This window comes from Carettochelys insculpta, chromosome 27 (genome assembly GCF_033958435.1).
Source record: "Carettochelys insculpta isolate YL-2023 chromosome 27, ASM3395843v1, whole genome shotgun sequence".
Taxonomy (NCBI): domain Eukaryota; kingdom Metazoa; phylum Chordata; order Testudines; family Carettochelyidae; genus Carettochelys; species Carettochelys insculpta.
In genome coordinates, this window is record NC_134163.1 from 11,861,070 (window position 1) to 11,888,997 (window position 27,928).

Below are 27,928 nucleotides of genomic sequence, written 5' to 3' on the forward strand. Positions count from 1 at the left end.
GACAACATAGGATGCCTCCCAGCTCTGCCCCACCCCAGAGAGGCTGGGAACAAGCGTGGTGGAACCTTGTGGCTATGAAGAACGAGTGTCACATGGAAATTATACTGCCCCAGCTTCCACTAACTCCACCCCGGCGCCGGTGCTGCGCAGGTATGGGCAGATGAATCAGTGGTCACTGAGGAGCAATGAAAGCAGAGGAAAGGGAGGCCGGCAGAATTACTAAGCAGCCAGAACTCCGTTTGACAGAATCATAGGACACGAGAACTGGAAGGAGTCGAGTCCCCTGCCCTCACAGCAGGGCCAAGTGCTGTCTAGACCACCCCCCGCGAGTCGTCCCTTGTCCACGCCCTCCCCATCCTGGGGTAAATTCATTGGAAACCTGGTGACATTTATTTTGCAGACTGTCATTGCCATTATAGACATGGGCCCCAGCCCGAAAGACCAAGCATGGGACTGGGAGCCAGAATTTCTAACCCTCACTCTGATACTGAATTGCTCTCCAAAGATTGACAAGGCCTGACTGTGCCTCAGTGTCCCAGAATGTGGAGAACATTGTTCTACCTACCAGGCTCTGAGCTGTAATTAATTAAAGTTTACAAATGGCAGTGGGCCCACGAATTTTTTCTAGACATGAGTGGAATAAACTTTATTACATGCACCAAGGTATGTGCACATGTGCACCACCACAGAAACACAGGCTGCCAGCTGTGGGCTCCCCGCTTATCGGCTGGGTAGCACCTGAATCTCTCCCGGATGGTTGCCCAAGCTCTCACATTGCAGGGAATGCTACTCTGGATCTCTGATGGTGAGGGCACTGGAGTACATAGATCACTGTAGAACATGGGTGTCCAACATTTTGGCTTGCCTGGGCCACACTGAGTGAAGAGGAATTGTCTTGGGCCGCATATAAAATATATAATATAGTTAATGTATATAAATCACATAATCATGTTAAAAGTTTACGATCTTGTGGGGCCGCATTACTAGCTGTCCAGGGCCGCATGCGGCCCGCGGGTTGGACACGCCTGCTGTAGAATAAACCAGAAAGAAAATCCCAATGCAAAGATGTTGAAACTTTGGTGAAGTTCAAACCCAGGATCTGGATTAGTCGTTGCCCTGCAGCTGGTGCAGGCCTTTAAAGGAGTCCTAACTCTTTGCAGGCTGGTCTGCTCCTTCGGCTAGGTCAAATCATTTACTCTCCTCCACATTAATTACTCGATAGACACACACCCTCCCTCTCTCTGAAATTCCAGGAAAAATCCCTCATGAATAACACTCCCCCAACCCTCCCAACAAACCTGCTCTTGCAGACAAACTCCAACCAAAAACCTCCCGACCGTTTGGTCTTAATTCTGGTGGCTCCTCTAGATTTCCTCGCCCCCCTCCCCGTCTGACCTTACTGTAGCTTATAAACAGACCTAATTACACACACACAGAAGGAAACCGTGAGTGACTCTAAGCTGGGGCGAGTAAGAGTAAACAGGAGGGAGAGATCTACTCCACATACCAGAGACATGCTGAAAGGGTCAAGCAGGGAGCGAGATTCTGGAAGAAAAGAATGAGTGGAGATGAAAAGAGGGTGTGTGTGTGGAGGCGGGGGGGAGTTTGCAGCAAACCAGAATGTAGAATCTCCCCCACCTCACCCCAGTCTCCTTGGGTGGACCTTACTGGTGAGAAAGTGTGTGCAAGAGAGAGAACGTGCGCGTGTGACTGTGTGTGCAAGAGCGAGAATGTGAGTTGCGACTGTGTGTGAGACAGAATGAACGTGTGTGTGTAAGATTTGTTCCCAGACAATCAAGCCTGAAAACATGCATTCCTCCCAGACAGACAGACAGCTCTTCCCGGCACTTCACTGGCTGCTGCTGGGGCACCGCCCACCCCAGCAGCATGATTCAACCCTGCACACACACCCCCCCCACAACACTTTATATAGCCAGAGTGACAGTGGGGTTTGTAACTCCAAAGGCAACAGGTCAGCCCAAGACCAGGCGCGGATCCCGGAGAGACAAGCTCACGCCTCGCCCCCTTCCCGGAGTTCTGCTGGGGTGGAGCCGGCAGGGCCAGGGTGTGAAATTGACTGCCCAACTTTTCAAGGCTTGGGGCTGCCCGCTTGATTTGGGGCTCGGATCACCATGAAGCTCTGGCGGGTGGTGCTGCTGCTGCTGCTGCTGTTGGCTGTGGTTTGGTGTCACGTCCCAGGAAGCGAAGGGGAAGCGGCTCAGGGTAAGTGATTCTCACGGGCCGCTCCAGGTGCGGCTCTGAATAATAAGGCAACCTCCCTGGACAAAAGGTAAACTCCCTCTGCCAGCTACTGCTGCCTGGAAGGAGCTGGGGGAGAGGCAGGTAGTTTGTTTGCAGGTGAGCTTTGCAAACCTCGGTGGGCAGAAAATGGGGTGGGGGAAGAATTCTCCACCCCACCCCCCAATAAAATCCTTTTGTTCTCCGGAGTTTAACCTGCAGAGCTAAGGTCTCAGCTGGTTCCAAGCTGTTCTGGGCTCCAACCGCATCTTGTCCCCAGCAAATCTGGATCACGATCCCAACTTGCCAGCTCTCCCCATCAGCACCAATGCAAAAGGCACCTTTGTTTCTTTTTATGGGAGAACTGCCTAGAAGCTCACCCCTGGCTGGGCTGTATTGGGGCCATTCCTGTGGCGTCCATGCTAGCCGCATGTGGCTATTTGGCCAGGTGACTGTGGCTAGTTGGCTTGAGCAATAAATGTCTCTTTTTTTCAGAGTAATGTGGCTCATTCTCTATTTTAATGGCTCCTGTCGCTGTGGGGGTCCAACCCCTTCTGAAGCAGCTGGACACCACAGCCGGCTGAGCAGCTGCAGAGTGGGATGCCCCTGGAGGGACAGAGAGGGGACAGACGGGCAAAGCTACCTGTACTCCAGACAGTCTAGCTCAGAGAGCTGTGAGGCTGGGCTAGTCCCCAGCGGGAGCACCAGCAGGGCTGTTAAGTGTTTCTTCAGCTCGTTTCCACTTGGCCTTTAGTAACTCTTATAACAAATGATCTGTCCTGACTTGGTTGTGCCTTTGGCGCTGGGCCATATTCCCTGTTGCAAATCCGGTGTAATTCAGACAGCTGCATTCTGGCAGACGGGAGGTGATGCCAGGGAAACACCCATCCATTTACCTGCCACAGGGCTCTTACCTCCACCCCCACTCACCCGCTGGGGAAGGCTGAGTTAGAAATTGCTTCCCTGTGTTATAGTTAAGCAGGTGTCTTAACCTCAGACAGTGATCCCTGGGGGTCTTTGCAACCAGGTGTGTGTGGATGGGGGTTTGTGTGAAGACTTTTCCCCTAGGGGTTTCCTTGACCCAAATGGGGGAGAGATGCCAGGTGGGCATAGGTGGGTGGGTGGCTGGGGGAGGAGGGTGGTTTTCAACACAGGAAAGAGTATTGTAGTTCTCAGCCTAGCATTCCGGTGGCTGCTAAGTCATTTCTTCTGAGCTTGTGTTTCGCCTCACGTGGTGTGCTAAGGGCCCCATCCGGTGTGGTGCTGAGCATTCTCAACCCTCCCCGGCCCCCGGTGCTGCTGCCTATTTGGGCCTGGGGGGAAGATATAAGGATGAAGCCATGCTATCGTGATTACACAGGTACCAACCACATAAGGGCTCAGAGGGGTAGCCGTGTTAGCCTGTATCTGTAAAAGCAACAAGGAGTCCGGTAGCGCCTTCAAGACTAACAGATTTATTAGGGCATGAGCCTAGTGGGTTCTACATGTGAAAGCTTATGCCCTAAAAAGTGCATTCTTAGGTGCTACAGGATCCATCATGAGGTGCTACGGGATTCCTAACTGTTTTCACATATGGCTCTGTGTGAGAGAACACCAGTCGTTATAGTAAAGCAAAGAAAATGAGCAAATGTTGGCCAAGTCCCCTTCTGTCTCAGGATACTGCACCTGCTCTGTCTCGCCACATTAGCATTCATATAAAAGTCGCCCATTGGGGTCTGTTTCTAAGAGGTGCTGAATACCTACAACTCCTGCTGAAGTCCCCTAGGATCTCAAGAGCAAGAGAACATAGCCAGAGCGCTGAGTTTTAAATGTTGAAAGCTAGAAATGAATTCCGGTCCCTCAGCTCTGAACATCCCTGAAACATTGGGCATTCAGCGTCCAAACTGACCTGAATTTAGCAGCCTGCTAAGGAGTCTGATTTTTTTTCTTTTCCATTGCCTCATGGGGTCATTTACCCCTGAGCCAAGGGAGGGCAAAGTAGCATTTTAGCATTACTTTGCACCAGTGCCAATTGCTGCTGAAGATGGAAGGTAATGGACCATCAGACCCCTTCATGTTACAAAAGGGCCGTCCCCAAACCCCAGATCCATCTAATTCCGAAAAGCAGAGCATTCCAAAGCCAGGTGCGGAGGTTGCAGCTTGAGCCTCTTTTTGCAAAGAGTATTCTTAAGGAAAAATAGCATTAAGCATGGGGTTTGCCTATGGAATTGTCACAGCAGACAGCCACTACCACCTGCCCCAGAGAGGCTTGTCAGCTTAGAAACCCCTCCCCCCCATGAGAATATTTGAAAGCATCCAAGGTGCAACTGCAGCTGTGCTCAGCCTGATTGTAAAGCTTGACTTCTGCTCAGGCAATTGGCTTTTGCTTCTTCCTTGAGCCACACAGAGAGGTCCCTCTTCTGTGATATGATCGAGGGCTATAAAGTCATGACTGGTGTGGAAAAAGTGAATAAGGAAAAGTTATTGACTTGTTCCTATAACTAGGAGTCACAAAGTGAAATTAATGAGCAGCAGGTTTAAAACTAACGAAAGGAAGTTTTTCTTCACGCAGCGCGGGGTCAGCCTGTGGGGCTCCTCCCCAGAGGAGGTTGTGAAGACCAGGACTTTAACAGGGCTCAGTAAAGAGCTAGATACATTCATGGAGGACAGGTCCCTCAATGACTATTAGCCAGGCTGGGTAGGGATGGTGTCCCTCGCCTCTTTGTTGGAGGCTGGAAATGGATGCTAGGAGAGGGATCACTTGATGATTCCCTGTTCTGTTCGCTCCTTCTGGGGTGCCTGGCATTGGCCACTGTCCGAAGACAGGACACTGGGCTAGATGGACCTTTGGTTTGACCCAGTGTGGTCGTTCTTACATTCGTGGAAACGTTACTGAAGTATTGTGCCCATCATGGAAGCTATGGCATCAACTTAGCCAGCTGCAAATAAGAATGGGTTTTATCTTGCCACATCCTTGGCCACAGAGCGGAGCTGGGAACTGCATGTAGGCCCCAGCCCGAGGCGTTTGCCTCAAGACAAATCTGTGACGTTGCCTTCACTGCGGTTTTCCCACGGATGCTCAAAGAACCTCTGAACCTGGCCTAGTAGGAATAAAATTACTACAGCTTGCATGCTGCATGAGGTATGCTGCAACATGTCCTTTGGACCCTTGCTGAAATGAAAAGAATTGTTCCAAATATTAGCAAGGATCCAGGTAAGTCATGGGGGCTGGATGCACTAACAGTGCCAAAGATGCCGTCCCTGGAATCTTAAGTAGCTCGTACGCTCACAGAGGGAAGACAAGCAGCTAGTTTTGCACTCTCCTGGGACTTAGGAGACCTGGATTCAATTCCCCACTCCTCCGCAGTGGACTAGGACCAGTTACCAGGGCTCTCTGGCCCATAGCTTTTGATGTTAGTGGGAGTTAAGAGTCTCAGCGAAGGAAGGATCTGAACCCAAGTTCTGTTTCACAGCAATTTCCATCCTTCGCAGGACTGAGAGTTGCTCCCTCACAGGGTTGATGTGAGCAATGTTCCCTCTCGTTTTTCCCATCCATGGGTAGAATAACTTTTCATATGCGCACTGAGGCATGGGCTGATGTGCACCACCAAGAGAAAGACATGCTTCTGGCTTTGGAAACCTGTGGGCGCTCTGCTAATCAGCTGGGTGGCATTTGAATCTCTCCTGGGTGGCCGCCCAAATGCTCGGCTTCCAGGGAACACTAGTTGTGAGCTGAACTGTATTAAAACTTGGGGTGGTCAGGCACTCTAGCAAAGGAGGCTAGAGGAGGACCATTGATCTGGATTCAGTTCCTGCTGAGGCACCAAAGGGTGAAATCCTGGTTCCACTGAAACGAATGGCACAATTCCCATTTCAGCTTTTCACTCTAGCAGTCAACAGGAAATTTGGCTGAGTAGGAACCTGGGGAAGCTGCTTCTTCCCAGGGATTGTAAAACCAAGCCTGTGAGCACTCCTTCTCATTAAGGAACCCAGGACAAACATACAGGTGTTTGCCCTGGGGATCAAGCCAAATTGCAGTTCCCAGAGTTGCATTCTGCCTCTCTTCAGTTCTCCCCTGAAGCACGCAATTAGATATGGGATTTTAATTTGCTCTCTTTCTTCTGTGACCTGCTGTGCACTGTGGTTGAGCATTGTATTCTCTGATCCTCCCTAGAGGAAACTGCATTTTAGCAGTAGCTAAAGTGTTACTTACAAGCTCTCCTGACGGTTCAGCTGACAGTGTTGGGGACTTGCTTCAAGTTGAAAGGCACTGGATATTGAAGGGCCCTCAGGAACGCCGTCAGCATAGTATCTAGACGGTTAGAAATGCAAGAGGTTGTTTTGTGTAGCAGCATTAGGAGTCATGGATGTGTGCTTTAAAAATGGCTTAAAATGATGATGAGTGAAGGTCTCAGTGTTTTTTCTGCAAAATCCCAGACCAGCTATCCCACTCTCCATCTGCCAATTATTTTGTCAACTAAACTATTCTGAAACAATCAAAGCTTCCAGAAAACTTTTTTGTTTACTTTATCTTCAAATGTAGAAATGTTCTACTCCACAGCATCTGAGCACCTTAGACTAGGGGTTTTCAATGGGGGTGGTGGGGGTTGTGACCCTTCAGGGGACTGCTAATGGCAAGATAGTGATATGGGGGATGTGAGTTGTCATTGCTGTGGTGCTGTGACAACTCTGATTTCCTCCCCCCCGCATTAAAGTGCATCCCCACGCTATTAATTTATAAGGGGGGAGGGTTCACGCTCCAAGACTTATGTGAGAGGAGTCATTGATACAAAATTTTGAGACCTGCTGCCTTAGCATGATCTGTGTGTCATGTCCCAACCTGAGCAGAATTTAAATCCCCCTGAGAGGATGACCTTGCCTCATTAAGGAGACTCCTGGGAGCTGCTTCTAATATCAGCGCTTATATCTTTCATTAGGTTTTGTGGGGCTGCGGTGGGAATGGCCATCTGTAGGACTGAGATGCTGGGGGGGTGGCGGTGGTCATGACATGATGATTTCCTGGCTCTGAGCTAGTCTATTTCTAAGATGCTGGGGGTACTATACATAAAATGGTCATGTACAGAAGCCTGTGGGGGATCACGTCAATCTCCCTGGACACTCAGTAGCAGATTTAAGGGTGACAGTCCTGAAACAATGAAATTTCAAAAATCGGATGGAGAGAAATCTCTGAGCTGCAATTTATTTTCCAAATGCGACTCCATTAAGCAAGGGTTAAACAGAGACTGGGGGTGGCTCGCACCTTTCAAAAGCAGCTTCTCTGCCCTGGGTGTTAATATCTTCCCCATTAGACTCTGACAAAGGGTCATATCCCCTGTCTGATCTGACTTTTTTCCTCTTTGGATACGTACTATCGATAATGGGCCACTTCCACCTTGCTGAATAGACCTTGTCAGCTCTGGCCCTCCCTTTTACTGGGACCCCACTCTTTAAATACCCCTCTGAAACTAAGCCCCCACGCATCTGATGAAGCGGGTCTTGGCCCACGAAAGCTTACGCTCCGAAATATCTGTTAGCCTATAAGGTGCCACAGGACTTCTTGTTGTTCTTATGGCTAGTGGAACTGCTATAGAGAAACTAGTGGATGGGGCTGGAGGTGAAGCTGCAGAACTGTGAGTGGGGAGCTCTGGATTGGAAGGCTGGCCAGGCTGAAGTGCCTCAGCAGAGCTGTGTGGAATGCCAGGATTGGAATTGCTGGAGGTGGATGTGCTGAGGCCAGGTTTGGGGAGTGGTGTGTGGGTTGTCTGGGACGAGAACAGCCAGGCGTGCTTGCAAGCGGTGAAGGAGAAGGGATGGCAGAGCTGCAAGTGGGGCCGAGGCTCCCCACAAGGCATCCAGCAGAGCTCCGTACCCAGGAGATGGCGATGGGCAGTACAGTTTCTGTGGCAATCCGTAAGGAATCCTACAGGACTGAAAGAAGAGGTGCACAACAGCCGAGTCCAACATCCTAAAAGGTATTTAAGTGGTTAACTTCTAAGCCCCTAAATACCTTTTGGAGTTCTAGGCCTCAGCGCTGCCATTCCCGTTTACTTCAATGGGAGCTCAGCACTTCCTGGGCTCAGGCCCAGAATTAGCATCTGAACATCAGGAAAAATCAGCGATTCAAATACTTTCTGACTTTTTTGGGCGGGGGGGTGATGGGGGTGCAGAGAAAGGGAGACTTCAAATATGAACCTGGATGTGTTTTTTCTCCCAGATCCCGTATCACGTGCTCAACTAAAAACCATGGGCCGGATGCTCAGCGGGTGTTAATCATGATAACGCCATTGATTTCAGTGCAGTGATGTGCATTTACACCGGCTGCTGGTGTGCTTAAAAGCAAACCCCTTCCTCTCCCGATAATGCCCCAGGTACTTAAAACAGAGAGAGTTTTAACCATCTGTGATAGTGGGGCTGAGCCTGCAAGCGCTCCAGAACAAGGCATCTGTTCTTAGGATCAACAGGAGCACTTTGGGGGGGTGGGGGGGAAGGGTGATAATAACATCAGGATCTGGGTTGTCCCTTTTGCTCTTTGTTTGCCTTTACATTGAAGGACAACAGACTGGTCAATTTCACTGTTTCTAGTCAGTTGCAACGTTCTGCTGATGCAACTAACTAGGATGTTTGGGCTGCAAATGCTGGTTCCGGGTGGGGAAGGGGTTATTTAACTTTTTTTTAAACCAAGAGGGGACTAAGAGAGGGCTCTGGGCTAACAGTGTGACATGCAGAGTATGTGAAACACTCTGTTTACCCTACAAACCAACATCTACATAATTGCCTCAATCAGGGGAATGGAAAAGGTGACTTAGACTGATCTAACCACAGTGTAGACAGAGCTGCTTCCAGGGCAGGGCTTCATCAGCCCACACAGCTATCACCTCTAGGGCAGATGGAGTATCTACACCCATCAGGCAGAATCTCAGGGCTGGAAGGGACCTCAGGAGGTCATCTAGTCCAGCCCCCTGCTTCAAGCAGGATCAACCCCCACTAAGTCATCCCAGCCAGGACCTTGTCCAGCCTGGACTTAAAAACCTCAAGGGATGGAGAATCCACCACCTCTCTAGGCAGCGCATTCCAGTGCTTCACCACCTGCCTGGTGAAGTAGTTTTTCCTGATATCCAGCCTACACCTCTCCGTCTTCAACTTCTGACCATTACTCCTTGTTCTGCCATCTGACACCACTGAACAGTTTCTCACCCTCCTTTTTAGAGCTGCCCTTCAGCTCTAAACACAACAGCTCCTGGAGCACTGTAAGCATAGACCACTGGTGCAGACCCTCAACTGTTCATGGCCCCCAGTCTCCCCCTGTCTGTTTGTGAACCCCCAACCAAGCCCATCCTAGCTGCTATGTACACTTCATTCAAAGAAAAATGAAACCACAGCACAGGTTTTTGTTTTTTTTTCAGACAGCGATTCACCACGTGACTGAAGAGATTTAATTTAAAAATGGACTTGTAACTCTGCAATTCATTAAACTTATTTCTATAATCATTTTTATTGATCTTTTCTTTTTCATTCATGGGACCCCTGCAATATTTTCATGGACTCCTCACCTAAAAAAAATCCTGGCACTGGAAAAAGTTCAGAAAAGGGCAACTAAAATGCTTAGGGGCTTGGAACAGGTCCCATATGAGGAGAGGCTAAAAAGATTGGGACTTTTCAGTTTAGAAAAGAGGAGATGCAGGGGGGATATGATAGAGGTATATAAAATTGTGATAGGTGCGGAGAGGGTGAATAAGGAGAAGTTATTTACTTGTGCCCATAATACAAGAACTAGAGGACACCAAACGAAATTAATGGGTAGCAGGTTTAAAACGAGTAAAATGAAGTTCTTCTTCACTTTGCTCATAGTTAACCTGTGGAACTCCTTGCCAGAAGAAACTGAAGGCTAAGACTGTAACAGAATTTAAGAAAGAGTTAGCTACATCCATGGAGGTTAGGTCCATAAAAGGCTATTAGCCAAGGGTAGGAATGGTGTCCCTGGCCTCTGATTGTCAGAGGCTGGAGATGGATGACAGGAGACAAATTGCTTGATCATTGTCTTTGGCCCACCCCCTCTGGGGCATCTGGCACTGGCCACTGTCAGTAGATGGGATGCTGGGCTGGATGGACGTTTGGTCTGACCCAGCATGGCTGTTCTTATGGCTCTCAGGTCTGTGGACCCCAGGTTGGGAACAACTGGTGTAGACAAACTCTTGGAAATTGATTTTGACTTATAACAGTATAACAACGGGGGGACTCCAGAACAGAGGTCACTGGGCTTTGTACTGGGAGCAGAGCAGAGTCTAGCACAATTGAGGGCCAAATTCCAGGCTCGTTGACACCCATGTAATTGCAGTGTGCAGGTCTGAAGGAGGGATTGTTGTCTGTTGGTTAAATCAAACATTGGGACTCAACCTTCTAATCCTGCCTGAAGGAGGAAGTGTGGTCTGGAAGCTAATGCAGAAGATAAGGAATCGGGACTGTTGGGTTCTATTTCCTTCTGTGGCATGGAATTGTTGCCAACTTTAGGCAAGCTTCATAGCAGGGCCGGCTTGTCTACACTGGAAAGTTATACCCATATAAGCCAAGTTGTGAATTGAAACCAGTTCGTGTGGCTTGCAGGAATGCAAGGATTTGTCCTCACTTGGTATTTATTTTGGATAGTGGTGGAATGCAAAGTTCAAGTGGAAGAGCTGTTCCTGAGTCACTCCGTATGTGGACGCTCTGGACTAAAACATTCCTGTTTTTAGCTTAATTCCCAAGTAGTTGAAACTAAACAGGAACAAGGCCCTCTGAAGCAGAGTGTCCACATATGGAGTGACTCAGGAATAGTTGCAAGTAGAGATGCAGATAAAGTATCGTTTTTATTATGCTTGGGAAGGCATTTAAGGTAAACTGGAAAAAAGCCACAGGGGGTATGATACACATAAGCAATCCATTTCACAGAATCATATGGCTGGAAGGGACCTCAGGAGATCATCTAGTCCAGCCCCCTGTTTCAAGCAGGACCAACCCCCACTAAGTCATCCCAGCCAGGACCTTGTCCAGCAAGGACTTAAAAACCTCAAGGGATGGAGAATCCACCACCTCTCTAGGCAACGCATTCCAATGCTTCACCATCCACCTGGGGAAGTAGTTTTTCCTAATATCCAGCCTACACCTTTCCCTCTTCAACTTCAGACCATTACTCCTTGTTCTGCCATCTGACACCACTGGGAACAGTTTCTCACCTTCTTCTTTAGAGCTCCCCTTCAGTAAATTGAGGCTGCTATTAAATCACCCCTCAGTTTTCTCTTCTGTAAACTAAACAAGCCCAAATCCCTCAGCCTCTCCTCATAGGTCTTGTGCTCCAGCCTCTTAATTGTTTTTGTTGCCCTCTGCTGAACCTGCTCCAGCACGTCCACATCCTTTTTATACTCGGGGGCGGAGGGGTGCAAAACTGGACACAAGATTCAAGATGTGGCCTCACCAGTGCCGAATTCCATTTTAAAAATCACTCCATGCCTCAGTTTGCCCCAGGGGTGCAGGGAGGATTAACTCACTGATAGGTGTGCTATGCGCAAAGGACCATGTTCCCTCTAATCGTTTCCATCCATGTGCAGAATAAATTTTTTCTGTGTGCTCTAAAGCATGTGCAAATGTGCACCATGAGTAGAAACAAAGCCTCGCTGTGGGCGACCTGGTGATCAGCTGGGTGGCATTTGACTCAATCCTGAGCAGCTGCTTGAGCACTCAGTGTGCAGGGAACCCTGGCTATGTGCGTGCTCAGGGCTGAATCCTGCTCTTGTTTTACACCCTCTGTGATGCCTTGAATGAGAAGAAGGTCAGGGCTGCACTAGGTCACAACTGATATTTAGAAATGCAAATCCAGCTATGAAAGTGGCTTTGCTGGAGTCGACACATCTAAAATTGATATTTTTATTTTTTTATTTTTTTTTCTTCTCTGCCCCTTCCCCCCACCCCATCCACTTAGCAGGAGGTGAGCAGGAGAAATTTTCCCATTGTCTTCCCTTACTCCTTGCAACTGCCACAGTGCTGGGGTCAACGGCAGTCCCACAGCGCTTCAGTTTTGCACGTCCCCTCTAGGTGCATTAAATCCAATCCCAGCAGATGGATCGCCCGCGTGTTGACTTTCCCTTAAGTGCAGACCCACGGTAGAAAACTTACCCTAGAAGTTATTTGGGTAAAAGAGCAGCTGCTTCAACTTCTGGGTACTTGACTACAATCTAGATGTGTCGTGTGTACTTTTACTCAAGTAGTTTTCCAAATAGATACCAATAACTTGTACTTAAGTACAACCCCCCCCAGGTGTACTTTTACTCAAGTACCTTGTGGTACCTTTTCCACTTCTGGTGTAGACGTAGCCTAAGAGCAGAATCCAAGTTCTGTCTTTCTTTGCATACCAACCAGGATGACAAGGGAGGACGGCCCCGTCCGTGACTGATATATGCCAAATCTTGGGCTGCCACGGGCGTCATCACGGTGGGTTTACCCAGGTCTGCAGCATTGTGAGGTTGAGGGAGTGGGACCCAGCACTTAGTCAGGCAGAAGGATCTGAGCTCCTCATCTGGGTTTGTTCAGGATTAGCGCTGTGAGACCACCGGCTCTCTCCTCACTGCTGCAGCTCAGACACCGCACCCATCTACACTAGTGCCTGGTTGCCCCACAGGGGGTGGGGGAAGGACACAAGAAATCAAGTAGGACCTTCCTGTTCCTCAGCTGGTGGCTTGGTGTCTTGTGCTTTTAATCAGAGAGGGCCCAGACGCAGCCTGTTGTTATCATCTCCTCTGTAGGCTTCCCTCTGAGCTCCTGATTGCCCAGGGCACAGAATTACGGCAACCCGACCAGTCAGGTTAATTGCAGGTTGGGGAACTCTCGGACCAGACTCTGACCTCGGCGTGCACTGAGTTGCCTCCCCAAGTAACTCTGCTGCTTACCGTGAAGTCACTCCAGATTGACCCCTGTGGATGGAAACGGGCCCCCGCATCTTTAGCTGTTTAGCCAACCCCACATCGAGCTAATGAGAAAACAAACCGACCAGCGTCAGCAGCGGCCGGTTTACCAGGCCGGAAATGGCAAAGGCATCGCTCACAAAAGAGCAAGGGGAAAAGGCATGATTCGTTCGTGAGATTAAGAAACAAACAGGCTTTTGACTGGGGGAGCTCAGATGCCAGTGGGCTGGCTGTTCTCCAAGGGACTGTCTCCAGTGCCCAATGGTCAAGATGTGGCTACATACTAGAGGGACTGATCATAAGCGTCGTACATGTCTGCACCTCCGGTACAGCGTGCACCTTACCCCAGTCTGCAGTCCTGACACTGGCACGTCAGTGGCATGACACAGGGGGGTGCTTCTTAGGTCCCAGAAGGGCGACGTCTTTTCAGCCTCTTATAGTCTTTTTCAAATGGGCAACTGTGAATGATGAGCACCTCAGAAAGGCGTAATCCTGGGGCAGGGCTGGGAATCTCTAGAGGCAAGTGGCCCAGGACACTTGGAGGGAGGTTTAAAATCTAACCCCAGAGCTAAACGTCTGTTTGCAGATCCACTATTAGGGTTTCATTGACGTTTGAATTGCAAACGTCATCCTGTGCTGTGCCTGGCTTTAAGTCCCAGCTCCTGGATTCCTGTGAATAAGAAGAGAGAATTTTTAAAAAATTCTAGCCCTTGTAGTGGTGAACAGAAGCTTGAAAGCATACCCCGCTAGAGCAGTGGTGGGCAACCTGTGGCTTACTGCTCTGCTCCTCTCCCCTCCCGTCTCATGCCCTGGGACACAAGCCCCACACTTACCTGCCTCTTCCCCCACTCCCCCAGCATTTTTGGAGGACACATGACCCACCAGATTCTCACTCTGTCCCCCATCCCTGCCAGAGCTGCAATGCCACAAATCAGCTGTTTGCAGCATTCCAGGCCTGGGAGAGAAGGGAAGGAGCGCAAATCAAGCTATTTGTCTGCTCCAGAGGTGCTGGGCGGGGGGAAGCAGGTAAATGAGGGGGCCCCCGTGTGACAATGTGGGCCTCAGGTGGAACACCAGTGGGCTACATGCCCACTGCTGCAGCCTGCTGAGGTGAAGGAGAGCCATTCATGTGGCCCACCTGCTATTTCTGATTGCCCATCCCTGCACTAGTGTCTCTGACATCGGAAGGCAACTGAAAAGCATCCCAAAGATGGTATGTTTGGTTTAAAAGCCATGAGCCTGTCCAGTTGGACAGATTTTTTGGCCCAACTCGTGCTCACTGGATACTTGGCATTGACAGAACAGCAAATCTTTCAATTGTGGGACCCTTGCTGCCTGGAGGATGACCACTTGGGGCCCCCCACATCTGTAGAGTGAGGCTGCCTGATAGATGATGGGTTTGGGTTTAGATTCTCAGCTCTGCTCTCTTTAACAACTACCCCGTGTCTGTGTTCTGGAGCGTAATGCCAGAGATGGAGGAGGGCCATCAGGCCTAGTTCAGGGCCAGCTGTAGAAGGTGGGGGGGTGGAGGGGAGGTCACAGAGAGCCAATCTCAAAAGCACAAATTTGCCATTTGAGAACCTGTACTTTGTCAACAATAGCAGTAAGATTTCTCCACTCTTGGAGCATAGGCCACTGGCAACCATTCGCCGGCATGCCCTGTCCTGGGCGAGCTTTTCCAGTTCTGAGCGGGTGTGTCCCGTCTTTAGTGTCTGCCTTCAGGTCTCTGCCCCAGGTGTTTCTGGGATGCTCTTTTCCTCCTTCCCACGTGGATTCCAACCTGTGGCTTGCCTTGTGGTGTTGGGGTTTGGTTTTATGAGCCTATGTCCAATCCAGTGCTGGCTTCTCTTCGTGTGTGTGTGTGTGTGTGTGTGTGTGTGTGTGTGTGTGCTTCAGCAGGAAGTTGGTGAGTCAGTTGCCACCAGTCCTGCTTGTTGATGGGGTCTGAGCAGTGGATCTGGAGGATTTTATGGAGGCGGTTACTGACAAACATCTGGGTGTGGTTTTTTGTTGTTTTGTTTGTTTTGTTTTTGGACCATAGTCTTTGTTGCTCTCCAGACAGTTCTGCTCAAAACCAGCCCTTTTCCCAAGCCAGGAACAATGGGTGCGCTTACAAAAATATCTGTGTGCACCTGGGGTTTCGGCAGAGCCCCGCATTTGTATGCGTAACGGGTAACAGCATGTTGCAAACACAGGGGCATGGAACGCACATGCCATACCAGGCTGGCGTGCATTTTGCAAATCTGGTCCTCAGGGTTAGTTTATCCCCCCTCCCACTGCAAGGTTGAGCTCTGTTGTGCAGATGTCGCCTAAGACACTAATTCCAGAAGATCGACTGCTTAGGGTCAGCCTTCCGGGACGCTGTTTTGCATATGCGCAAAACTGTGCGCTCCGGGGTCAACATCAACCCCAGAACTCCTCGTGCGCCACTGAGGATTAAGGATGGTCGACGGGAGGCGCGCTCCCGTCGGCCTTCAGCTGTGAAGACAGCCGTGCATGTTGATGGCTGCAAAGTGGATTTCTGGTGGGCAATTGCCATACCAAAAATCGCGTAGCAGCCGCCGACGTTCTGGGCAAGTGTAGCCGTAGCCTAGAGGGGCACCAGCTGGATTGGGAGTTCCAAGCCTTTGGACACTCTCTAGTAGAACTAATTCTCGCCTATTGCACACGGTTGATGTGGTACAGAGGCTCTGGCTCTTCCGGGGCTAACTTTACCCTATCAATGCAGCAGCTTCATCTTAAGGCCACAGCCTCCCACGTGTGGTTCTCATCTGCTGCTTTCTCCTGGCAGGTGGGATCTGCTGGCTGCAGCAGGGGAAGGAAGCCACATGCACCATGATCCTAAAGACCGGCGTGACCTGGGAGGAGTGTTGTGGCAATAGCAACGTGGATGTAGCTTGGTCCAATTACACCCAGCCGGGCAACAAGATCAGCCTCTTGGGATTCCTGGGACTGGTGACCTGCCATCCTTGCAAAGGTAAAGCTGCTTGCGGACGGCTCATGCAGGACTGCAGCCCTGCTGGCCTTGCCTAGGCGAAAGCTTTGGCAGCCCAGGTGCTGGAGGCATAAGGCTGTTGTGCTTTATTATCTTTATTAGTGGTGTGAGAGTTACACCTGTTGGGCTGGGCGCTGTGCAGACACCATACATCTGTGCTGCAAAAGACAAAATACAACAAACAAACAAACAAAAAAAACCCCACAGCAGCAAGTCCTGTGCTTGGATTAATTGGCCTGGATTTGCAGGTCAGAGCTAAAAATAGCAGTGTCGATGTTCCCACCAGGACCCTGAGGCCTCCTCCCCTCTCTGGGCCTCACTCTGTGCTCCAGCCTGAGCAGGACCGTCTACGCTGTGGTGGCCGACTTGTGGCTCTCAGGCCGCGGGCAGCTCTTTGAGCAATGAACTGCGGCTGCTGCTCAGAGCCGCGCATTAGGCGTTCTTACCCCTGCTCTGTGCACACACCCCACCCCGCTTTGAGTTGAGGGGGATGTTATGGGGAGGTGCCTGGCTCTGGGCAGAAGGAGGGGGATTGGGTTAGAGCAGGGGCTGAGGGTGGTTTAGCCATGTAGTATGTATGTATGTATTTTTATATATCTGTCTCTCTAGGTATACATATCTATCCATGGCTCTTTACACTCGATCCACCACTGTTTTCATCCCTAACTGGCAGGCCATCCCCATCCTGGTGGTTGTTTGCAGTATAGGAGCTAGGACAGCAGAAAAGACTCGGGACATGTGTTCCTCTGCCCAGCCCAATGATTTCTGGGCAAATACCTTCCCTTGTCTCACCTCCTGTCCTTTACCAGCTCTCTCCATTTAAAGTCTCGCTCTGGGTGTTGCTGTATCTGACACACCATTGCACAGACATTTCCTATGCCGGCAGAAGGGCTTTTCCCCATCCATGTGCTTAATTCGCCTCTCCGGGAGGCAATAGTCAGGGCAACAGAAGAGTCTGCCGGGGCCTAGCTGCTGATGGAATTTTGAAAGGCAGAGACGGACCCTGCAAGTAAATGCACAGTGCAAAAAAACCAAACCAAAAACCAGCAACAAAAAGCTGAGGCTAAAAACAACCCCGTAGACCAGGGGGTGGCCAGCTGCCCTCGTAGAATTCCTCCAGGGGACGTTGGTTATTTCCCACTCTCCCCTTTCAACAGCTCTAAGGCCTTGACCTAAAAAGCTTGTTCCAAAAGTGGAAACACTCCCACTGGGTGTCCCAAGCCAGCCAGCTGTTTTGGAGCAAGCCAGAGGCAATGGCCATGTGAGGACAGGCCAGAAGACCAGCTGACTGCAGTAGTAAGAGAGTGGGGTGGAAAGGTTGCTGGGTTCATAGAGTCCATTTGTTTGGCAAAGATACTGGTTCAGGGACAGCCTTCCCCCACCCTCTGTAGCCTTCGCCTGCCTGATCTTCAGTCGGCCTCACAAAGGGCCTCAGAAGGGGAACGAGCAACACCGAACCAGCACACTCCTGGTCCTCAAGCCCTGTTAGGGATCAGGCCCCCAAGCTGCAGAATTCCAACTTGGAAACTTTTCCTGCAGCGCAGCTCTTTGAGGCAGGCCTCTCTCTGCTGTCCCATGGCTCACCAGCGGTTGGCAGCCAGCCAGGAGAGAGGGGAAGCAGAAGCTCTGGTTTGATGGGCATTGCCAAATCCACCTCCAGGTCAATATTACTGTTCAATGTGCCTGCAGGCCCCAGAGGGGATTGGGCCCCATTGTGCCAAGCACATGGCGCATGTGACACTGATAGACCCAGGCTGCTGGCACCAGGGATTGAACCTGTGATCATAGGGGCTAAAGCCCTGGGTTTGACCATATGAGCTAAAGGCCAGTTGGCTCTCCGCTGAGGCTGAAGAGCAGAGACTTCGCTCACCCTATTATGAGGTCTCAGTGCCTCTGGGTACTACACACAGGAGTCGGTCCTCTCCCCCTGCCTCCAGAGAGATTACGAAGGGAAGATGATTCCTCACCCTGCAGCGGAGGAACTGTGGCTCCCAGGTGGATGCCAGGAGCTATGACAGGCTGGCTGCTTTCAGGGCTAAATGGGAGCTGAGTCCTTGGCCCTAATCAGCTGGGAAAAGCTCATGTGAGGTATTAAAGAACTAAGCCCGCCGCTCGTGAGCCCAGCCTTCCTCTCGCTCCCCATAAACGCTCCAGGAGTCACCAGCAGCAGTCCTTGAACTGCTGGACTTCTGCTTACGTTCAGTTCCCCTGAATGGGAATTAGCAGAGCCTCTGGAAAGCCCCCCCTGGGAACGTCAGTCCTGTCTAGCTGGAGTTGATCCCACCCGTTCCCCGGTGGGTGGGAAAGGAACCTGCTGCAAAGCTAGTCCATCTATGTCCATCCATGATCCAGCTGCTGGTTCTGCTCCTGGATAAATGGCATCTCAGCCACTAGTGCCTTGTCCAGCATTCCCTGTAAGCCGAGCGCTTGGGCGGCTGGCCAGGAGAGATTCAGGTGCTGCCCAGCTGATTAGCGAGGCCTCGCCCCCATCCAGCAGCATGTGATTCCATGGGTGGTGCACATCTGTTCATGCCTTGGTGCACATAACTTTTATTCTGCACCGAGACTGGGGGAAGAATTACGGGGAACCCCGGCAGTGTCTCCTCTGCTCTGCAGCTGGGGTGTGGCAGGAAGATGCTGGGAGCAACCTCAGAGCAAGAGGTGCAGTGATTGGGCTCCTGAATGGAGGAAGATGGCCGGCTTCCCAGCGGCAGCTTATGTTCCTAGTGGGGCCCTGTGGGTCCATCAGAATGAGCCTCAGTCAGGGGCACAGCTGTGCTAACTTGTGCAAGTGGTCAGAGGCTGCTGGGAACGGAGCAATGGCCAGACCCTCCCCTCCCAGCTCCTGCTTTATCTAACAATCCCCCCTCCCCACATGCACACACTGCAAATCCTGGAGCAGGGAGTCCTGTGCTGGAGTCTCCCGGCCCAGCTCACTGAATGGGCAGGGTCAGTTTGGAGCACGGCCTGTCCAAGCCTTGTGCGTATGGAAGAGCTGCTTCCCCACGGGAGCTAGTTCCACATGCCCCACTTACTGAGTCACCGCAGAGCTGGGGTTTCTGACTCACCACCCAGGCCCTGTTCCAGCCCCTGGCTGCAGCTCATAGCAGCAGGAGCGCCCGGTACAACAGGAAAAGCCTCTGATCCCCTGCCAGGGGCTTTCCCCTCCGCAAAGGAGGACAAACACCTGGGAGAATTCCATCTATTCCTGACATGACCCACCCCCCCATATCCCCTAAGAGAAGTCCCCTCTTCCCCACCCTGCCATGTCTCCTGGTAAAGCCCCTCCCCAGTGGGGTAGGGTCACTTCAGCCGCCTTGCCATCTCTGGAGGCAAATTCTCCCTTCCCTGCTGCCATCTCATGGAGCATGTTCCAGCTGCCTCCCAAGCCACCTCCAAAGGGAAGTCCACTTCCCCACACCCCCTCCCCGCCTCTCAGAAGAGGATCCAGAGGAGTAATGACTCCACAGAGGGAGAATCCTCCAAGACATTTCAGACGATCCCCTGATGGCACCAGTGCTTCCACTGAAGCCGCCCCCACGGCCAACCCGCTGGAGAAGATGCCGAGCGCGGACAATCCTGCAAAGCCGAGACGAAGAGCCAGCGTCAGGCTTGTGGAATGTGATGTAAACGTTTCGACCGGGCCACCTGTTTCCCCCTGGCCGCACACCTGGAGACTTACGCAGCCTCTCCTAGGAGCCAACATCGTGCTCCCCCAGCGCAAATGTCTCCCGTGCTCGGGGGAAATTCTGCAGCTGGTCCCATGTGCACATGAGTTCAAGAGCCCCTTTGAACCCGGGCAGACTGTTTTCGCTAGGAGGCAACCCAGCACGACAATGCAGCCGTCTGTTCCTCCCTCCCCCGCCGGCAGGGAAAGAGGCGTCCCAGACAGATTTCCCCCCTTGCTGTGGCCCATTCTTGTTTGCAAGTCACGGAGGCCTGAAGCGAAACAGGGCCGGGTATTGTCTGGGGAAGGGAACTTGTTGATCCCAGACGCTCGCGCGGTCTGGGTTTTCAAGAGAGGGCCGTGCACGACAGAGCTGGGCTCTCTGTTGCACGGGAGAAAGAAACGCCTCTTTAAAAAAGATCAGCTGCCAGTGGAACATACGGGCTGGTCCCACCCCGGCTGTAAGCTGGCGTGACTCTGCTGATGAATGGCGTCACTTTTTTGCTCTGTGCCCGCTGTGAATCGGCTCTGGGTGGTGCCGGCAGTGTGTCATTCCCCTGGAGTTTCACGGGCGCTGGCAAGACTCAAGGACTACCTGCCGGGATCCAAAACCAAACAATCCATCCAGACAGTTCTGCGTCTGGATGGAGGGCAAGTAGCACTCAAGCTAGAGGAACAATTGAGTTACTGCTCCACCACATCCCCTTGTCTAGACAAAGCCCAGGGCCTGGAGATCCCCACGTCTAACACCCCAGGGAGGAGAGGTGGCTGTTGTCATCCATTTGTGACATGAGCTGGGCAGGTCTTGGGGTGGTTCCTTGCAGACAGGCATGCTGCTCCCAAGAGTCAGGGGTGCAGTGAGCATGGAGCCGGCCACTGAGCTATATATCCTTGTTCCTGGGGCAGTGGCCCAGCTGGGGGCTGTGAAGAGCAGCTGGCATATAAATAACAGGAACAAAAAGCCATTTCCAGGGCCTCAACTGGAAGCATGATGGGTCTGACCCAACCCAGGAAAATGCTGCCTTGTCTTGAGCACCCTTTACTGACACGATAACTGTGGACTCGCCATTCAGCTTGTGGCTTGGCCTGCCTTAGGCAGGTAAGTCGATAGCATGTCTGCCTTTCTAGCTGTGGCAATCGACTTATTTGGCCATCACGGAGGAAGGTCAGCAGGAGAGTTTCTTACTTCTCGCGATATCGAGGAGCACAAGGGTCGACTGTCAGCCCCAATAGGTCGATTTCGTGCATCTCTACCATGAAATCTAACCCCGGAAGATAGACCCACCCCTGAACAGAAATACTAATGCAGGAACCAATCCCTGCAATGAAACCCTTTGTCCACACATCTGCCCTACTGACACCATCACAGGGCCTAACCATGTCAGCTGCACCATCAAAGGCTCGTTCCTGTGCACTTCTACCGATGTGATCTGTGTCGTCACGTGCCAGTAATGCCCCTCTGCCATGTATGTTGACCAAACTGTCTCTAGGCAGGAGGATAAATGGGCACAAAGCAGCCGCAAAGAAGGCCAACGTTTCAAATACCAGCGGGCGAGCGCTCGAACCATCCTGGACACGCGGTTTCTGATTACGAATTGCCTTTGAGGTAAAGTTTCAAAAACAGACTGCAATGTGAGACAGCTCAGCTGGAATTCATATACAAATCTGACGCTGAATCCAGGACTAAGCAGAGGCCTGGAGTGGTATTCACGTCACGCGGGGTAATTTCCCATTCAAGTTCTCCCATCTTCTCATCTTACACCCACTCTGATTTTTATCAGCTGTGGTGTCACTGTCCCGGCTCTGGCAAGGCCTACAGCGTCGGTTTTGTTCGGCGTTACTTCATGGTTCTGATATCTATAAAAGTAATATTGGGAAATCACATACACACAGCCGCACCATTGTGAAACGGAGCGTTCTCACTGACAGCCACAGCCTGCAAAAGGAGCCTTCAAAGGAGCTGGTATATATAAGTAGTCCGTGTCCGACGATGACGTCACAAAGAACCTGTGCGGGAGAATGTTTGAAGTGGAAAAGCTGATCCACGGGGCAGCTCCGCTCTCTCGACCTCAGAAGCCTGGTTCCAGTGGTACGAAAAGTCGTCACGGCTGGGACTTCCTAGGCGGCAGTGGCTGGCCGGGCCGTCTTTGGTGCCTTGTCGTGCCCTTCGCTCTCCACAGAGTGTTGCAGAACCGCCTTCCTGGTCGTTGGATCTTGCTGTTGATCTCATCCATCCAGTCCGCCGGGGGCGACTTTGCGTGCTGGGATAGGCAATTCCCTCTCACCACAGGTTTCAGACCTGCTGCCTACCCTCACCTGGTTTAGCCGCCTGTCGAAGCGGTTCATCGGGGTGTGGCCGCTGCTTGCTATAGCTTGGAGCCACAGGTGAGAGCTGGGTGCCAGGTGGGGACCAAAGGTGCATAAACTGCCCTGAAGATACATAAGTCCCCACACCAGAGGTGCTACCCCTTCTGGACACCCCATACACCCCAAAGGAGCTGGTAATAGCTGTGCTTTGTTCACATGCATTTCTTTCTGACCTTGGGAGGCAGGGAGGCAAAAGTTGTTTGTGGACCTGGAGTAACTTATTTTGATGGAAATGCCCCTCTGATCTCAAGTTATCCTCACAGGCTGTGTAAACGCTTTGCTCTTTTTGTCTGGGTTGTAGTTTGAAAAAAGGGGCTTTTCTGGGTGGCGGGGGAAGTCCATGTAGACAAGCCCCCTGTATCCCTGGCTTTTTTTATGCATCTGAGGAAGTGAGTTTCTCACAACAGCTTATGCCTGAGCACCCAAATAAACTTGTTCGTCTTTAAAGTACCACTGGGCTCCTTGTTTTTGCTTGGTTCTGCGCAGCCTTCTCTCATTTAGCAAGCACTCTTATAAGAAGCGGTGCCATGGGGAAGCGTGGGCCATGGTAAAGAAAAGATTTCCATCCTTGTGGGCATTAGGAAGTTAATGTGTCTGTGCTTTTAACGAGGTGGCTGGTGAGCAAGATTTAACCCACAGCTGGTTCTTGGACGGCTCCTGCCTCACTGGGTCCCACCCAGTGTTCCCTGTAAGCTTAGTGCTTGGGCGGCTACCCAGGAGAGATTCAGGTGCCACCCACCTGATTAGCAGAGCGCCCACAGCTGGCAGCATGTTTGTCTATGGGTGGTGCACATCTGAACGTGTGCTGGTGCATGTAACAAAATTTATTCCACCCAAGGATGGAAAAACTTAGCGGGAACACTAGTCCCATCACAGCTTTAGATCTCCCTCTCCAGAGGGAGTGGATGTGCAGCAGGGTGAACCAAGTGGTGAATCCCTTGTGCTAACTCCCCTTTCTTCTCCCCCAGAGACCTGCGAGGGGGTGGAGTGCGGCCCGGGCAAAGTCTGCAGGATGAAGCATGGCCGCCCTCACTGTGCCTGCGCCCCAGATTGCTCCAACCTGCCCAAACAGCTGCAAGTGTGCGGCTCGGACGGCCACACCTACCATGATGAGTGCGAGTTGCTGACGGCCAAGTGCAGGGACCACCCCGACCTGGAAGTGATGTACCAGGGCAAATGCAAAAGTAAGTCCGTCACCCCCTCTCTGCTTTTCCAGCCTCCTCGCCCCTCCTGGCAGGCGACGGGCTGGGCCTCACTGGGAAAAATCCCCAAAGCAAGTGTGTTTGGAGCCTTCTGGGTAATCGGCGGAAAAGGTGCTTGGTTGTTTCAGATGGCCCTTGCTTCTCCACTGCTGGATGTCCTCACAAGTAAATGTTTCTACCAAGGCAGCTGATCCCCTCCCAGGGCAGCTTCTCCCTAGCTGGCATTTGCGGTTCTAGTGCATTCAAGGCTCAGCACAGGGATTTTCTCCCCTTCCCTCATCTGACCTCCACTGGTGAGTTGGAGGTGTGTCCCCTACAGATGTCTCCCCCTCCCTCTCCTTCAGATGTTCCCAGTGGGCCAGGAGCCTGGGGCCAGCCCCCTGCTGGGAAGCTATCGCTGCCTGCAGCAGAAATGGGAATTACACACACAAAGCAGCAAGCAGGGGGATTTTTTTTTTTTTGGCTTCCTAAAGGCACCTAGATGCTGAGTTGTGAAACCTGTCAGGAGTTCTTCCACCATTGGGCTAGCCCCAATAAAGGCCAACCCCTGCCAGCAGCACCAGACCTGAGTAGGATAAGCCACCTCCCTCTAAAATGCTCTGCAGGGGGGAGCCTGCCTTGGTTGCTTGCCCCCCAGGCAAGTTGCTTGGGGAGGCCCTGTGATACTGTGCAGCACTGGCTGGGACCTGAGCCAGAGTGAACCACAGACACCGCATGTGTCCAGCAGCCAAAGGTGGGGAAAGTACAAAAAAGTTACTTGAGTAAGGTCACTTCTGGGTGCTTGAGTAAAAGTACACACATCCCATATTTATTGTACTCAAGTAGGTTTCCAGCAGGACACTAACGATTTGTACTTAAGTATGTTTCATCCCTCTCCCAAAGCTGCTGTACTTTTACTCAGGTAACTTTTGGGGTCCTTTTTTTTTCCCCCTCTGCAAGCAGCTGTGATGAATGTTGCAAATTACAACCTTCGAATCACCGACAGCCTGATTCTGACACTTGCTTTGCATTGCAAGTCCCTGGAGGGGTTCCTGGCCTTGCCAGGCACCGTGCACCAGGCATACGGGTGGCAGCAGTGAACCTTGATGGCTTTGAGTTCTTGATGGAGAATCTGTTGAAACTCTGTCCATGATTCTGACCTGGTTTGCATTGGTATAATTCCACCAGCTTCCCTGGGTTTTCCTCTGATGTAGGTTGGTGTAAGACGAGGATGGGGCCCTTCTCTCTAACTCCCTCTGCTGTACCCTGTGAGGTGCAGGGAGTCTGTATGTAAAGCTGGATCGGGGAAATCAGACTTGTGGGCTGCATGTTTCTGGGCCGGCACATTCCACTGCATTGTAAATCTGGGTTTGCAGTTACTGAACGGAGCCTGAGACGTGGGAGCACACCCCCGCAGCACGGAGCAGTCTTTATGGCTGAGGTCTGCATCTTGAGCAGCATCCACGCTGCAGGACTGGGGCTCTGGCTCAGCCTACAAGCAGAGTTGTAGGACCCAGGTCCTGAGTGCTTGTGTAACCCACACAGCTGGCGTGGTTCACTGTCCCCTGTAGTGGCACCGTGACTGACGGTGGGAAAGAACCAGTCTCCTCTGCAGCCTTCACTGAGCAGTAGGTGGCTTTTAGCTCCAACTGTAGACTCTCCTGCTCTAGACACCAGAGGACCCAGGATTTAAGTCTGCCTGTAGGCAGTTACCCTTGCCGATTCAAGTTAAATTGATTTGCATGTGGATGGAAGCAGGGCTGAAACCTGAGTGAGATCCTTGGCTTGGTGTGCAGTGGCCACATTGTAGACATTCCCCCAAGACAGGCATAACCTCATGTACCAGAGGGGCAGGTTCTCAGCTGCTGCCAATTATCATAAGGAGTACCAGGCCCATTGTACGGAGCTGCCTGGGATCAACCCAAGCTGAAGCATCAGCCTGATAAAGAACACCTTCCATTTCGATCACCTGGACCACCCCAAAGAAACTTGCAACCTGATCTACTGTGGTGCATGTTACTTCATCCATTGCTGACATGCAGCCACTTCTGGGTGACTGTGTCAGAGGTTTAACAGCGCACAGCACCGGGTATCATATTTGCTCCTGATGGCCCATTGCAATGGGCCAACCATATGTCTTGAAAGGGTCCAATTCTCCTTCCCCTGCACCTTTTCCAGTCACACTAGCACGAAGTGGATTTAAATAGCTCCCCTCCCCCTTCATAAGGGATCCTGCTTTGGCAGCGATCGGCCGCACCGTCTCATTGAGCAATGGGATTTTTAAGCCTGTGTAAAACCTTTGTGAGTGCACTGAAATGGGCTGCATGGTGTTGAATGTGCTGCCTATCCTACATAAAGAGCTCCAGGGGGCTTACATACATAACAGACCAAACAATAGGAGCCCGCAACATGTCACTCGGACCCCTGAAGCTTTTTTGCTTTCAAACAGCAGCAGACCAGAAAAACATCCCAAACCTGTCAAGATCTGGCAGTGGCTTTATTAAGCCTCTATTTACCAGCCCCCTCTCTGAAATTCCTTCCAGTTGAAATCCTCTTTTAAAAGCCAGAGCTGGGGTGGGGAGCAGGGTGCCTTGTGAGCTGGGGGGCCAAGTCACCACCCCATCCAGCTTCAAAAAGGAGCTGAAAGTGTTTATAGTTCCCAGTAAGTGCCAACGCCCTCTGGCCCTGGAATGACCGTCTGCTGGCACGTGGGAAGTTGCGTGCGTACGCAGCAGAGACAGGAGACAGACGGGTTGTCAGAGGAGAAATCAGCTGTTGCTTGGTGTGTTCCGCTTAGCTTAGCGTGCAGGGTTCGCACTCTGGTGCTGCTCTGTGGACTGAGTCCCGAAGGATGGGTTCTCATTTGGCAGAGCCTAGGTCTGGTCAAATCACTGGTAGCATCTTGTTCTTATCTGGGGTGAATTGTAGCAGCCAGGTCAAGGGACCCCGGCCTGGCAGGAGGGGCATCCCACAGATACCGTGGGGTTCTTGCAGAGCTAGTTTGGCGGCTCTGTATTTGGTCCCTGGTAACCTGTTGAATGTCCGCCCGCCCCCGTGCAGCTTCAGAACTTCCTGTTGGTGGCTCTTGAAACGAGCACAACTGTGCATTGACCGGGACCTCACTCTCTGCTCCCTGCAGAGTCCTGCTCCAGCGTGGTGTGCCCTGGGACTCACACCTGCCTTGTGGACCAGACGGGCAGCGCTCACTGCGTGATGTGCCGGACAGCCCCCTGCCCTGATCCCTCCATCCTGGACCACACCCTCTGCGGCAACAATAACATCACCTACCTGTCCGCCTGCCATCTACGGCGGGCGACCTGCTTCTTGGGCAGATCCATCGGGGTCCGTCACTACGGAAGCTGCTTGGGTGCGTTTTGCTTGTGGACCCAGAGGCTGTGCGCCTGGGTACCCTGGGTGGGACGGCGGTGGGAGGCCTGGGTACAGGCTCTGAGCCTCTGTCAGGTCTCACGTAAAGCCATGTCGAGAAGTGGTGCAGGCAGCCCTTGGAGGGGGGCTCATGAGAGCAGAATGGAGCTTTTCCCTCTCTGCCCCCTGATTTTTCGAGCCTCTGGTTGCCACAGTCCAGTTTTATCCCTGCCTGTGGCTGTTCAGCCACAGACATGGGGTGTGATTTTCTTTCTATGGGCACGCGCTGCTCTGGCCGAGGCCTGTGGGAGCAGCCAGGCCTCGGCACCTCTGGGAATTCAGGCCCTGAGATTTTTCAAGAGAGCTCAGCTCCCCTTAAGCCTCGCGAGGGGGAAGGAGGAGCCGGATGCTCAGGCAGACGCCAGGCGTTGGCTGCTGGTTGAGGAAATTCCCTCTCTGCGTTTGGCGTCTGAAAGGGGAGGTGAACTCTTCTGTGGCGCTGGCCCCTTTGAGGGTGCAGAGTGCTTGGGAGTCTGACCTCTGGAAGTAGAATCCTCCCAGACTCTGTCGTGGAGCTGCTAGACTTTCTGAGCAGGTTGTGGGAGGGTGTTCCACGATCCAGAAGGGGGCGGGGCTCGCGGAGGAAGGGGGCGGGGCTTGCGGAAGAAGGGGTGAGACTTTGGCAGCCAGCCCCCAGGGCAACTGCCCCTTGATGGGCCTGGACTCAGGCGCCCCCCAGTTATTCAGGCTATTTTAGAGGATGTGGCCACTCTGTCAACAACTTTGCTCAGGGTGACGCCCGGAGCCTGGCGAAGTGCTGGGAACAGAGCCCAGACCCTCTGCTTTCCCCGAGCCCATGGGGGACTGGCCTGAGAACAGAGCAAGGCCTTCTGGCTCGGCATGCAGTGGGTCACGTTACCCCAGCGACCTTGAGAGGAAGATTCTCCACCCAGGCTTGCTCCTCTGTGCGATTTTGCTATTTCCTTGCAGCTCACTCTGGTTTGTTTTGTTTTGTTTTTTTTCCTCCTCCCTGGTTCCCTTTCTAGCTGCCACCAAGTTCCCCCAGGGCGTGGGTGACGCCGAAGAAAACTATGTGTGAACATTCCTCCTTCGCCAAGCGGCCGAACCCAGGAGACGGGCATTATGTGTATATTGTACAAACCATATACCTGATATTTATTGAGATCAAAGATCCTTATTTATA

The 27,928-nt window shown here is 51.9% G+C and overlaps 1 protein-coding gene across 1 annotated transcript; it reads left to right on the top strand.

The window, feature by feature from the left end:
- Nucleotides 1-1,978: 1,978 nt before the first annotated feature.
- Nucleotides 1,979-27,903, top strand: FSTL3 (follistatin like 3). Its single transcript, XM_074978556.1, has 5 exons — nt 1,979-2,223; nt 15,940-16,125; nt 23,146-23,361; nt 26,498-26,725; nt 27,771-27,903. Exons 1-5 carry the CDS (start codon nt 2,133-2,135, stop codon nt 27,821-27,823), a joined length of 774 nt encoding a protein of 257 aa, XP_074834657.1. The 5' UTR covers nt 1,979-2,132; the 3' UTR covers nt 27,824-27,903.
- The last annotated feature ends 25 nt before the right edge of the window (nt 27,904-27,928 follow it).